General features: G+C 38.0%; 1 protein-coding gene across 1 annotated transcript in view; it reads left to right on the top strand.

Annotated features, from left to right (window-relative positions):
- MACROD2 (mono-ADP ribosylhydrolase 2) overlaps positions 1 to 15,006 on the top strand; it is a 1,539,224-nt gene that overhangs the window by 1,513,845 nt on the left and 10,373 nt on the right. The window contains exon 14 of the mRNA XM_017498618.2: positions 14,116 to 14,196. Coding sequence (XP_017354107.2) covers positions 14,116 to 14,196 — 81 coding nt within the window. The remainder of the gene's footprint in view (positions 1 to 14,115; positions 14,197 to 15,006) is intronic.

The following is a 15,006-nucleotide window of genomic DNA, read 5'->3' as shown; positions in this document are numbered from 1 at the left end:
GGCTGAGGCAGGAGAATGACTAGAACCTGGAAGGCAGAGGTTGCAGTGAACCGAGATAGTGCCACTGCACTCCAGCCTGGGCGACGAGAGCAGAACTCCATCTCAAAAAACCAAACAAACCAAGAAGAATCAAACCACCAAGCTTTGATTCTGAAACACCTGAGGGAAATGTGGTCCATGCTGTATGGCCCTGCAGATCCTGCAGGAAGGGAGAGCCTTAACACACCAACATTTTACTGTGTCCACTGTCACAGATGGGGCAGATCACAGGGATGTCCCTGGCATGTGACAGGAACTTACTGTCTTCGTTGTGAATGAGTTTACTTGACTGTGCCTCCCCCAAGAATCTCAGGAATATGGAAGATGTTTGAGTCCATTGCTTTCGAGTGGATTACAGTTGACCACACAAGCCTGTGAAAGAAGGTTTAGGGCCACCTTTCAAATTCCAGCCTCATTTCACCTGCCTCTGCAAGCCCTCTGACCACTGTCACCAGTATTGAGTGATGGGGTAGAAATAGTTCAGAAGTAGAGCTAGGAGAACTTTTGGTCCCAACCTCATTGCTGGGTGGCCTGGAGCAGTCATGCCACTTCTCTGGGGCCTTCTGTTCGCATCCCTAAGGGGTTTAGTTGGACTGGAAGATGGTCAAGGATTTTTTTATTATTATTATTATTTGGAGAAAGCAGCCTTGTTCAGACAACAAAAGGCAACACTTGTTCATAAGCCTACACATCTTAAAAAGCAGAATAAAGCCCCTATGAGGAAGATTTTGGCAAATACAATATCAATATCACAGATAGCATTGACTTCTCCTTAGCCAAATTCATCTGGTTGAGTTTGGTCACAGTTTTTGTTGCATGTTTAGTGAATGTGACTTAGACACTCTTTCAGGTGTGTGTGTGTATGTGTATGTTTGCTCTGAGAGTGATAAACTCTCAGAAGGCATAAAAATGGTAAATTCAACAAAGTTCAAAGATTAAGGCCCAGGTACGTGTGATATTGCTTTGTGAAAATAAACTGCCTGGAAAATGGGCTTTCGCCTAATGCAGATAGATATGTTTGGAAACTTCTCCTAATAGGAAAAATTCCATCATTTTTCTCTGAAGCTGAAAGACTTGGTGTTGAGAGGCTGACTGGAAATTGAATTATCAGCAGAACTACATGCATTTACTTCCAGTTCAGAGCCCCCTGACAACCTTCCTCTAATGCTTCTGTAAACCAGCAGTTTATATCTTGGATGCAGCTTTCTTCCTGAGTATAGATTTCTAGTCCTTTGGTCATGGACAAAGGTGATGCACTAGAGTTTTATTAAATGTTCAGAACAAATTATGCTATTTAGTAAAATGTCACACACAAACAGGACAAGATCTAGTGGAAATAATTAAAGACATCTATAATTAATGTATAGGATTAAGTTATTCTTTGACTGAAGAGCTAGATACATAATCATGCAGGTATTCAACGCTTGAAGTCAGAGATACTTTTTTTGGGGTCCTTAAGTGTATGATGAAGTTTCCAAGAATTCAGCTTTGGGTATTTTTCACCATGAAGTGTCTTCCTTGTGAGATTTCACATAAGGAACCGTTGAAAAGACAGAAGTTGTCCCCACTGTGGCTCCTTACATAGTTAAAACCCTATTAAAGAATCAAGAAACTCCTCTGGAAAAAGTACGTATCTCTGTGTTCACTAGGACCCTACTGTGTGCAGATTTAGCTGGTTTCTGCAGAGAAACAAAAGCCACAAAGGATATGTGATGGGGTGGAGGGGAGTGTTAGAGACACCCAATTTGCATTGTTCCTGCTGGAAAGACCCTGATCTGAGATCAGCCCTGGAAGCCCCCAACTGAGAAGGGCCTACTTACAGCCTTCATTTCATTCCAGCCAAGCCCTGGAGGGGTGGAGAATGCATAATGAGGCTGAATGAGAATTAGATGCTTAATTGAGGCCTGGAAAAGGGAAAGAAAGACCGAGACGTGGAATGTGATCAGAATGCAGCTCAGTTAAGCCAAACGTGATGACCCCTGGGAAGGCTTCAGTGGCTGGGACCACTTACAGAGAAGCTAGAACTCCTCTGAAAGTGACTCATCCATCCAGTTCCAGCTCAAATGTTATTTCCTTGTCCTCAAAGATTTTTATTCACCCTCACAAAAGGTGACTCACTGTCTCTTTTGTGCCACCACCATGCTTGGTTCGCATCACAGTGCTTGCCACTTGGCCTCCTGGGTGGGGATGACTTTCTCTCTGCGTTGGCTGGCTTGTGAACTCCATGAGAGCAGAGGCATTCGTCATTTATCTTGTATCCCAGTACATAATAGGCACTGAAATATCTGGTGGAGATTTTTTTTTTTGCTCTTCTTCCTAAATATTGAGTTGTCTATATTTATTCTGACAATGACTGATGATGCATTTCCAAACCATCCTCAAAGTGGTGTATGGAGGTATATTATCTGATCAAACATGAAAGTATTTCTATATATCAGGTTCTCATGTTCACCCTCAGCTATCATCACTGCCTTTCATCACTTAGCAAAGACAGTTTCTGATTTTGATTAGGGTAGAGTATTCCCAATTAATACATGAAAATCTCTGCTGCCATGGAAAGGATCTTTTCTAATAACAAGCACATTTTCCACAAGTATGTTCCTGTCAGTGTAAGCATTCACTATTTGACTTTGGAAAAGGGGCCAAATGTATGTCCACAGTGTTTGTCCAAGCGATGAAGAGAGGTTTGGTGGTCAAGTAGCAGTTTTAGGATGGAGGCTATTTGCAGAAAATAGACTAGGTGAGTAACAGATGGCCTACAATAAATGGTATCTTTGTCCTAAAGAAGGATGGAGTAAGTGTAAATCAAGTGTATCCATCTCCTCGGCTGCCATAACAAAATACCGTAAGCTGGGGGGCTCGAACAACAGAAATGTATTTCTCACAGTTCTGGAGGCTGGAAGTCCGAGATCAAGGTTCTGCTAATTTTGTTTCTGGTGAAAATTTGCTTCCTGTTTTATAGAAGACATCTTCTTACTGTCCTTGCGTGGCAGAGCAGAGAGAGATTTCTCTCTTCCTCTTCGGATAAGGCCACAGTCCTATAGACTAAGATCCCACCCTCATGACCTCATTTAACCTTAATTGTCTCCAAAAGGCCCTATTTCTAAATATAATAACTTGCAGGTTGGGACTTCAGCCTTTGAATTTTGGGAGGACACAATGTTAAGCCATCATATCAAGTATTATCAGAACAATCATTTGAAAAATATTCTTGAAATCAGCTGGTGGCAAAGGCGGGGTGCATGTGACACACATAACGAATACCCAGAAGAATCAAGAGACTCTGAACATCTGATCTTGGGTGAAAGAAGGTGGTGTGAAGTCACATTTTAAAACCTTACTCTCCCTCAAACAACAAGATGAAGGCAGAGAAGTAAAACCAGCAAGCAGGTATCATCAACGAAAACAGTAATTAAACAAAATAAAGGGTGGGTAGCCAGCAAAAGGAAGGCACCTTTCCAGAAATGCACAGAAGGAACAAGCCTGGTGTTGCCCTGCCCTATCCCTGATAACTCTATAGGCTCAGACATCATCCTGAATAAGATCACACCAGCTACTCTTTACCTCCCTAACTAGCAGAGAAGCAGCCCAAGGAAATTTCCACAAGAGCATGAAGTCAGCCATGAACACCTTTAATTCGACCTTTCCCCAGAGAAACAAGAATAACCCACTGAAATAATCCATGTCAACACCTCGAAATGGAAGGAAAATGGGAGAGGAAAGGCAGACCAATAACAAATGACTAGAACTAATTAACTCTAGCAAAATACCAGGAACTTCACAAAATAGAAAATTTAAGAGGACATACATAAGGCAAGATCTCTGGGGTGAGCAAGAAGCAGGGAAGGAGGTGCTGGCAGGCCCCAGGTAATGCATCCTTGAAGAAGAAGCCACCTTCACTCCCAGACATGGCTACAGAGGGTTTATCACCTGCTAGTGTGGAAGGCTAAGAAAGAAAACAGCACAAGAGAATAGAGGAGCTCCCAGGCTGACTCTGCTGGAAAGTTCTGAGTCTCATGTTGAATTAAAAGAGCTATCCAAGAGTCAAAGATGGTGCCCACTATCCAAGCCCCAAAGATAGCCACCATTATGGAAGTTCAAGATGGCAACTGTGCAGACAAAGTTAGGGTGAACCTGGGCTGCGCACGGGATATACTATATTTGCTAAGAAATCCAACATGGTAGATTCTCTGGCTGCTTTATTCCTCCCAAAGAAAACTCCCAAATGAAACGCTTCTAGGCGGCTGCTGCAGGACCAACATGCCACAGACCAGGTGAGAAAGGAGCAGTTTGCTAACATGCACGTGCCATACACATCACCCTGCAAGCACACTGAAGCCTTGACCAAGAAAGAGAGGGAAGGAAGGAAGAGAGCAAGTGAGCATGCAACCCAGTAAAGGGCAGGTGAAGAATCTACTATGGAAGAAAACATAACCCCAGAGAAAAATCCAAATTCCCTGCAGTGACCACAGATGAACTTTGAAGGAATGTTAACGAGCTTGAAGTTGTGGTGCTAAAAATAACATAGCTGATCTGAAATGTAAGAACTAAGGAGATAAATTTTCCACTCTTAGAGAAGTCAGTTAAGAACAGCGAAGACCAAATTACTGACAAAGAAAACAGGTTGAGATTTTCACAGTGAAAAAGAACATAACTCTAAAACAGTTAGAAAAAAACAATATATATGGAAGAGAAAACAAATAAATTGTTCTATGTAAAAATGTCCCTGAAATTCAGAAGTCAATGTATACAACAGAAAATGTGTTAAAACAAAGGGAAATGGAATTGAAGATCTAAAGGGCAAACCATGTCTCAAAAAATCAGTACAGAAATCTCACCCTGAAATATATCTTTGATAAGTTAATGAATTTGAATAAAGAAACAATTTTATGGTCATATTGGCTCATAACATGCCACTTAAAAATACCTAAAACTTTTAGAAGAAATCATAGTTAAATTTATTTAACATATCTTAAAGAAAAGAAGAAGATGACAGTCCAGGAGAAGATATTCAGAACATATTAAACAGAGAAGGTTAACTTTCTTAGTTTAGAATATATAAAAATCAATTCATGGAAAAAAATTAAATAGGAAAATTGGTAAAATATAAAAGCAGATGACAAAAGACAAAGAAGGAGGAAGAAAAGATGGGAGGAAGAAAGGGTGATCTCACTCATAATGTAATATAAATCAAAACAATGAGGACATACTATTTTCTTCTCTGAAAAGCGTGAGGATACTCACTGCTGGGAGATTGCAGAGAAATCGTTATCATTATCATACCCTAATTGGGGCACAGATTGATCTGACCTTTTTGGAAGGAAATTTTGTAACATCTACTAAGATTAACAGGGCACATACACTGGATCCAGAAATTCACTAAGAATTTATCCTCAGGAAGTATTTACAAAACTTGCCAAAATATAAGGCAAGAATGGTCACTGAAGCTGTTTGTAAAAGCCACAGTGTAGAAACACATCCCAAGACCACCAGTGTGGACCTGGATAAAGAAATTATGATATATTCATATCTATGGAATGAGATATTAACACAGATTACAATGGCATGCTCATTGATAGATAGTAAATGCATATATTAAATAGGCATTAAAATCAATGCACATATTAAAATGCAATACTAATCAGTGCACATATACTAATACCTATTAATGAAGTATGCACATATTATAAATACGTATATTTATGTAGAACGTAAAAAGGCCAGGTGGCAGAGAATATAAAGTATCATTTCTCTTTTAAATAAATCAAAACAGAGAAGAGAGAGGGTATGAAGTAGGGCAAGAGTGAGAGAGGAGTGAAGAGAAAGAATAAAAGAGATGGGAATTGTGTGCATTGTTTTTTTTCTGGGAAGACAATGGGAAAATTTTAATATGGAAAGAGTTGTTCAGGGTCACTTTTCATCAACATTTTTCTGAGCAGTTTGAATATGTTAATTATGTGTAAGTGTCCTTTCTGTTCTTGTTTTTTAATGTCACTACAGTTATTTAAGGATTAGATTTATTGAACTTTATTTCTATTTAGAAATAAATGCATACTATTTTTAACAGTTAGCATATAGCATGTTTTCACCTATAAGTGGGAGCTAAGCATTGAGCAGGCATGGAATAAATGTGGGAACAATATACAACGTGAACTGCTAGAGGATGGAGGCAGTGGAGTTGGTGATGAAACTACCAATCAGGTGCTATGCTCACTACCAGGGTGACAGGATCCGCACTCCAGACCTCAGCATTATGCAATATTCCCAAGTAACGAACTGCACATGAACCCTCATACCTAAAATGAAACTTGACATTAAAAAAATTATACATTAGTAGCTCATTAAATTGTAGTTTGTTTTGGTTAATTAAATCTTCATAAAACATGAAGGTGCCCATAACAATAAATCTTAAACTCAAGGAAGAAAGAAAGGAAGGGAGGGAAGGAGAAAGAAAGGAGGTGGGGAAGGAGAAAGGGAGGGAAAGAATGAGGATGAAGGAAGGTAGAAGAAAGAGGGAGGGAGGGATGAAGGAAGGAAGAAAAGAGGGAGGAAAAAAGAAAAGAATGAAAGAATAATGAATAAAGGAGGGAAGGAACGAGGGAAAAAGGATGCTGTAAGAAAGGTAGGGGAAGAAGGAGAGAGGGAGGGAAGGAGGAAGGAAGAAAGGAAGGAAGGAGGTGGGGAGGGAACAAGAGAAAGAGAGAGATATGGAGAGAGAGAAGAAACAAAGGCATACTCAGTGAGAGAAGGAATTTATAGAGGCTAGAGTTGTGGTTTGTTGAATGGCATTTGTTTTAAGGAAAGTGGATTAAATTGCTACCTGTTTTATTTTGCCTCCTTTCAAACTGGATGAATTTTAAGAGCAAGTGTTTGCCCCCTTCCCCGCTATGGATTTTCACAAAATATCTGGATATGAAACCTGGACATTACTACAGCTATGTGAATGAATAAACCCATGCCATTATCAAGGACTGGAATGCTCTTTTAGAGCTTAAATGTATTTAGTTTATAGCTGTTGGAACCACATGATGATAATTTTAGATACTGCTGGTGACTTGGCTATAAGAAGCAGTTTGTGGGGAAGCATTCTTACAGCTCAGTGTACCACACACTCAGCTGCTCTTCAAGCTGGTGTTGATATTGACACTTTGTTTTTGCTCATTAAATTGGTCTTTGATCTCCTTTCGCTTACTTGCACTTGGATTCTAGAACTAGATAGTGAACCTGGAAGTCTTGGAAGTCTAATTGAACTCATCTTTTCAAACAATCATTAGCTCAAAAAGAACATAAATTTGTGTCTATGCATGCGGAATAATAGCCTTCTTCCATTTGAGCTTGGGAGGTAAATGTATGTGCAGATGCCCTAAACTCCAAGACCAGTTTTCTTCCATTTTAGAACCATACCACAGAAAGCAGAGTTTATTCTATTTTTTGCTTGTTTTTTATATTATATTCAGTTTTAACACTTTATTTTATTTTTCCATAAGTTATTGGGGTACAGGTGATATTTGGTTACATGAGTAAGTTCTTCAGTGGTGATTTGTGAGATCCTGGTGCACCCATCACCCAAGCAGTGTAAACTGTACCATATATGTTGTCTTTTATCCCTTGTCCCCCATCCCACTCTTCCCCCCAAGTCCCCAGTGTCCATTGTATCATTCTTATGCCTTTGCGTCCTCACAGCTTAGCTCCCACACATCAGTGATAACATATGATGTTTGGTTTTCCATTCCTGAGTTAATTCACTTAGAATTATAGTCTCCAATCTCATCCAGGTCATTGCAAATGCTGTTAATTCATTCCTTTCAATGGCTGAATAGTATTCCATCATATATATAAATATATATATATATATGATTTATATATATATATGATTTATATATATATGATTTATATATATATATTATATATATATAAAATATATATATGATTTATATATTTATATTGCCTCCTTTCAAACTGGATGAATTTTAAGAGCAGGTGTTTACCCCTTCCACCCCCATGGATTTTCATAAAATACCTGGACATTACTACAGCTATGCGAATGAATAAACCCATGCCATTATCAAGGACTGAAATACTCTTTTAGAGGTTAAATTTATTTAGTTTATGGCTGTTGGAATTGCATGGTGATTAGATAGTACTGGTGACTTGACTATAAGGAGCAGTTTGTGGAAAAGCATCTACACACACACACAGACACACACAAAGACACATACACACACACAGAGTTTCTTTATCCACTAGTTGACTGATGGGCATTTGGATCGGTTCCATGATTTTGCAGTTGTGAATTGTGCTGCTATAAATGTGCATGTGCAAGTGTCTTTTTCAGATGTAGAACTACCATTTGATCCAGCAATCCCAGTACTGGGTATCTACTGAGAGGAAAAGAAGTGAGCAGAGTTTAGCCTGTTAAGGGACTTCTCCTCTGTATACGTTTATTCAATGTTTCTTGAAGTTTTGTACATGCACCATTTGTAGTTTGATAGCTGATTTTAGGTGATGTAGAGATTAACACATTATGACATGTTAAAAAATTAGCCACCAATGAAGCTCATGATTTCATAGCTGTAATTTCTATGGGACAAAATTAAGAAAAATTTAGGACTGATTCTATTAAAAGTGTATTATTAGGTGTGTTAGTTAGCTATCACCACAATAATGCTTCATACTGAACCATCTTCAACATCAGGGGATTTAGAACAGTTGTCTGTTCTTTTGCTCATGGATATTACGGTCAACTGCAAATAGTCTGGGCCAGGAAGTATGTCCAGCTGTGAGCTGAGTCCTAGTCTCATTCTCCTTGGATGAGCTGCCCCTAACGCACGTTTTTCTTGGGGTTAAAGGTAGGAGCCTGAGAAGAAAGCCCCGGCTGTCAAAAGCATTTCAAGTCTCTCCTTGACACGCTTCTGCCAACATCCCATTGGCCAAAGCAAATTCATAAGTAAGCCCGGTGTCAAGAGAGAGTGAAGTAGATCCCCATGAGGGTGGCAAGTAGGAAGGAAACATTTCTCAGCTAATTATCTAGTCCAATTACATTAATAGTGAAGTTGGAACATAGGTATGGCAAAAGTTGTCCACATGGTTCAAGAAGGTTTGCTTTAGGTCAATACCACTTTAATTCAATACAATTGAATCCAGACAGGCCCTGTTCTCTGTACCTATCATATCACCTAGGCAACTACTGATTCTGCAAAATAATTATTTGGAATTCTGTTTGTTGTGTGAAGTTTATTGTCAATACACATCTCAAAAGCCTGAAGAACCCCTCCAAAATCTCTCCTTATTTATGCATTTAAAAGTCAAGTTAACTACATTCTGTGTGCATCTCAGTATCTTTTCTTCTATGATGACATCTGCTTCATTCATCACTTTTTATGTAAGTCCACTAACCTAGAAAAAGTTGCTATAATCAAGGGCTGCAGTTGCTGATAGAAAATGAAAATGGTACTGAATGTCGCAGACTCTTTCTATTTCTGCGTCTTTTATCCCCTGCTAGGAGCTCTGGAATGTACCTCTTGTTTGTGTTTCAACCAGCAGCAATCAAAATGGAGAGAAGGAGGGGCAAACTGGAATAAATAGGCCACAGAGGCCATTTTTGTTTTTATCAGATTATGTTGTCTATGTGAAATGGATTCATTTCTTTAGGGCATTCAGTTGCACTGCCCAGCAGTGTAGAAGCTATTAGGATAGTACCAGCTTCACATGCATGTCAGACTAAGAAATGTCTGTCATTCCTCTCCCTCTTTCCAAACACACACACACACACACACACACACACACACACACGCGTGCACGCAAATTCACATAAACATACCATTGCACACATACACATATTCACAGCACATGCACACACATACATGAAAACCTCATGTGCACTCATGACATTAAATTAATGAACAATCTCTTTCAAGATCCCATGGAATTGGAATCTTGGAAAGCAGATCTGACAGACTATACTTCTCTCTGTTCCAGGAATATAGCGGTATACAGAGCTAAAAGTTTGTTTTTTTTCTCTCTTTCATGGACTCCAAACCTGCCGTTGAATCTCACACTAATCTATGCTAATACGGTGGCACAACATTTCTCACACATTCCATTGTGAAATGAGGTTAGAAGGACAGGCATAGAACAAAAAAATTAATTGTTTACTGTTTTGTCGTTTGCATTTTGCTTTCTTCAACTTTTTCCTCTCTCTTATGTAGCTCTTGAAAGTGTTTTGTATCCTCTCTTACTTCACTGAGCATTGTTTAGTAGACTAGAATTATCCCTATTAGATTGAAAGTTCTCTGTGATACCAGAAGGGTTTCTCCATAGTCATGTAACCAGGGTTATTACCATGGAGAGTAACAACTTAGAAAGATATTCCCTGAAAGAATCAGCTATAGGTACCCCTAGATCCCATCACAAACAAGGACCCTAAGAAAAGAATCAAGAAAGTAATGTTTAGATAGAGTTTATCAATTAATTTTTTTCTACAGTAATCATTTCATATAAATAATAATTATATTTTAAATAGCTCTGATAATGTCCCAGGGAATTAAGATGAGTAGGAATATTTTATAATCATTTTACTAGTGAAAAAGCCAAGGCTTTTAAATGCTATGAGATTTGGTCACAGTCACTGAAAATAATTGACTAGCCACAATATCCTCTTTTGTGACATGTCTGTCTGTGTCTTTTCCACTTTCTATTGGGTTCTCTGTCTTTTATATGTTTATTTCTTAGATATTCTGTAGAGGAGTGCTTTGGCTTATTTTGCTCTAATGGTTGGTGCTCTGTCCTCTGTAAGAAAGTTTTGCATAATGATGTGAAGGTCTTTGTCCACATGACCTTTCACATTGAGTTCCATAGTCTACCTGGAATCTGTTTTTGAGTGTAGTGGAAACTATTTCTTCAGTATAGGTCTGTGGATACCAAACTCTCTCAGCTGCATTCTCTGAAAAATATTTTAGGTCAAATTCAAATTTGAAAGTTTTTTCTTTAACATTTCAAAGATGTCATTGCATTATCTCTGGCTTTCATTATTCTTGTTGTGAATTTATCTTTAAATCTTACTGTTGTTATTTTGAAGTTAAAGCATCTTTATTCACTAGATAACTTTATGTTCTTTCTTTAATGTTGGTTTTCAGTAGTTTTACAATGATTGGACGGAGTGATAGTTTTTTTCATTAATCTTGCTTGGGAATCATAAGAGTCTTGAAACACCGGTTTGAGATATCTTTCATTAATTTTGGCAAATTATCAGACATTATCTCTTAAAATATTCCTTTTGCTGTATTTTACATAGGGTAAATCTATATCATATACTTCCTTCACTCTTACCTGTGGTTTTCATCTGCAGTTTAGGCTTTATATATTTTTCTGACCAACTTTTGGCTTATTAATCTCCTCTTCAACTGTGTCTACCTGCTGTCAAAATCATGTATCAAATTCTTAACTTGTTTTGTGTGTGTGTGTGTGTGTGTGTGTGTGTGTAAGTTCTAGAATTTTCACCTGACTTTTAAAAAAGTATCCAGTTATCTGATAAACTACATTTTCATAAAAATTATTCAACTTGGCATCCAATTTCCAAAATATATATATTAATCACTATTTAAGTTGCATCTGTAATACCTGGATCTCTGATGCATGTCCATATGTCATATATTTTATTCTCCTGGTTTTCAGTGACTTGTTCTTAGTCCTCTGAAAAGCCAGGTAATTTTTGTATTGAACGCTGGACACTGTGTTTGAAAAACTGTAGAGATAACTTGAGGCTTTTAATCTTCCTCCAGAGAAGATTTACTTTTGCTTCCAACAGTCAGGTAGGAAAGACCAGAGCACTATAATTCAATCAGGAATTTTATTAATTAAAAGTTAGACTTCAGGTTTTTTTAAAAGAGCTGGTCTATTTCACATTCTTCCTTACCCCCAGGATATAACCCTTCGGGGGACCCCACTGAAAACCTGAGGTACTTAGCAGGGTACCTCTCCTTGGTAGACCCCAAGTTTCAAGTTTTGCTCCCTGCCCCTAGCCTCACAAAACACCTGCAGGTTCTATTCAACTTCTTGAGACAGTCTCATGTGAGCTTCATCAGTTTTCATTTCCTCAGGTTTGTCCTGCATTCCTGGCACTCATTTGGTGTTTCTAGCTGTTCTTGGTAGAGGTTTAGTCTGCATCATGACAGCCCACCTTAGACAGAAATCCCTTTCTCATTGTAATATTAATTTGCATTCCTTTTGTTGTTAGCAAACTGAATTACCTTTTCATGTGTTTTATCGGCCATTTTTATATCTTCTTTTATTAACTGTCTTTTAAATCTCTTGCCCATTTTCCTATTAAGTTGGTGGTTTTCTTCATCTCCATTTTCAGAAGGCTTTATATATTAAAGATTTTAGTAGCACTTTGTCTATGATAAAAGGTGCAAGTATTTTCCCTGAATTTGTAGCTTTTTAAACATTTTCTTTTCACTAACAAGTTTATTATGCGTATAAGTCAGATATTTCATTCTTGCTCCCTATATTTCCGTGTTCTAAGGCATAGTTAGCAAAGTTTTCCTGCTCCCGGGCTTCAGGGAATTCACCAATGGTTTCCTCTGTAATTGTGTGTTCAAGGAATATGTTGATGAGCAATTGACAAATGGCACATTTCTAGAATAGGCAGTGTGAGAAAGATATTATATAGTGCTGACAGGTCCAGCTGGAATTTCCAAGTTTTGTTTTTCCTTTTCCACCTCATTCTCAGAAACTAGTGAAAAGCACTATGGACACAGTGACTTTCATCTTGTCCTCGAAGAACTGAGGAGACCATGAGTCCTTTTTTCCCTTGTGTTATCCTTTTCCTGAATTCTTTCAACTACTCTCTTATTATGAATGTTACTCTATCTTGGCGTCTCCCAAATACCCACATGCTTAATTCATAATTCTCTCCTCATAATTCTCTCCTTAGTGCTAGATGCAAAACTTGTTTGATCTCACATAAATTCTCCTGAACTTCAGACTTTAAAATGGCTTTCTGCTTCTTTCCCCACTCTGCTTGTTTTATATGTCATCCATTAATGACCCCTCTGCCATTCATCTACCTAAGCTCAGAGCCCAGTCACCTTCAAATCATATTTCTTAATTGTCAGCCTCAGTAAATCATTACTAAGAGTACAAATTCTACCTCTGAAGATCTCTTCCTTTGAAGAGATTATAAACCGGATCTTTCCTTTCCTTGCTTCCTTCTCACCAAATAGGCAGATGAAGCTTAACATACTCTGGGCACAGTAAGTAATCAAGTAATGAAAATAAATTTAATCCTCTCTTTAAAAATGTACAGGAATCATAAAACCTTTAAAATTATGGATTTTCTAGCACTTTATATATGTATTTGTATTTACAAATGTCCTTGCTCTTCAAGTTGTAAAAACGTAAGAGAGATTAAGAAGAAAGAAATGGTTGTCCTTTTGAATATCTGAAAATGTTTTTACAATATGAAACATAATTCTTTTACTTTGAAGCGTCTTATTAAAGCACCTTGTGAAGCTGTGCAAATAGAGTCCAGCCACAAAGGAAATCTACAAACAACAAAATTCTCAGCAATCCAAAATGGCAGCATTAGAGGTCTCCTAAGGAAACAACTAAACCATTCATTTGTTTAAAAAACAAACAACAACAACAAAAAAAAACTCTCACTACCAGGAGAATGAATCTTTCAGCTTTCAGGCAGGCCTAAGGCAAAAGACATTTTCACTTTTTCCTTGTCTAAGGTTAAGCTACATAAACTCTCTCTCACACCCACCCATGCATACAGACACAATTCCCTAAATTTAAACTGTAGGTTGTTCTGAGGAAATCAACGTTTCCTGCTGTCATGCTACCAGATTTCTGATTTGAGAAATCATATATGTAAATATGTGATCTTACAAATTAAAAAGGACTTCAAGCAATTCAACCCACTGTTTCCTCTTTTAACCTTTTCTGCAAAAGAAGTTAAATCCCAGGAGTATTTTCGAATTTTAAAGGGCAATGGAGGGTGACAGAAATGATTGGCCCTCAGGCTGTTATAATTCTCTACTAATCAGGGACTGTGGTCTTTTTCTCTTTCGGCTCTAGGCAAGGACACACCTAGACTGCCTGGGAAAAGTGAAGAAGGCTCCAGTGACCTAGAAAACACTCCAGGTCCTGATGGTAAGGTTCTGAGCTATTGGAGCCCATGAAGACTACAAATCAGGCACATTTTCTATGTGTAATCTAGGATTAAAGGAGCTATCTGTTCTATAAAGCAACATATTTAGTTAGAACATAGTAAATTTCAAAAACCGTTTTCTACTGGAAACTAATAAAAATGGCAGCCTCTCTCAAAAATGAAAACAAAAAAATTAAAAACCTGTTTCTAGCTATTTTAAAATAGCATATGTCTTCGTTTAATCATATCTTACAATTCTGAGGCTGCAATAGATAATTTCAAGGCTAAACTGAACTGAAATCAACTTAGTGAACTTTATGGAAGCATCACTTACTTCCGTAAAAGGTACTTAGCCTACTGTTACCCTGCTCCATTGAGTCTGGGCTAAGGTACTTAGCCTACTGTTATCCTGCTCCATTGAGTCTGGGCTAAGGTACTTAGCCTACTGTTATCCTGCTCCATTGAGTCTGGGCTAAGGTACTTAGCCTACTGTTATCCTACATTGGGTTTGGGCTAAGATTGTTCTTATAACTTCATCATTTCACTCCACTGGATCACCTTCAATGCCTTGTTTAAAAACATAGCGAGCCTTTAAAAGCACCTTAAAAATAAATTTTCAAAAAAGCTTTTAAAGCTTAATCTAATTTTGCCAGCATCTAAAGAGTCTGAACCTCAGGAATATTAACAACCCCTTTCCCCTGCACAACAATGCTAAGGGCCCTTTGAAATACCATTGCTTACATTAGAGAAACAACTATTTGAGCATAACTGATGTAATAAGTATCTTGCCATTTGGGTTATTTTAGCCAAAG

This window comes from Cebus imitator, unplaced genomic scaffold, assembly GCF_001604975.1.
Source record: "Cebus imitator isolate Cc_AM_T3 unplaced genomic scaffold, Cebus_imitator-1.0 Scaffold246, whole genome shotgun sequence".
In the NCBI taxonomy this organism is placed as follows: domain Eukaryota; kingdom Metazoa; phylum Chordata; class Mammalia; order Primates; family Cebidae; genus Cebus; species Cebus imitator.
Note: the sequence above shows the minus strand (reverse complement) of the source record. Positions and strands in the feature narration are given on the sequence as shown.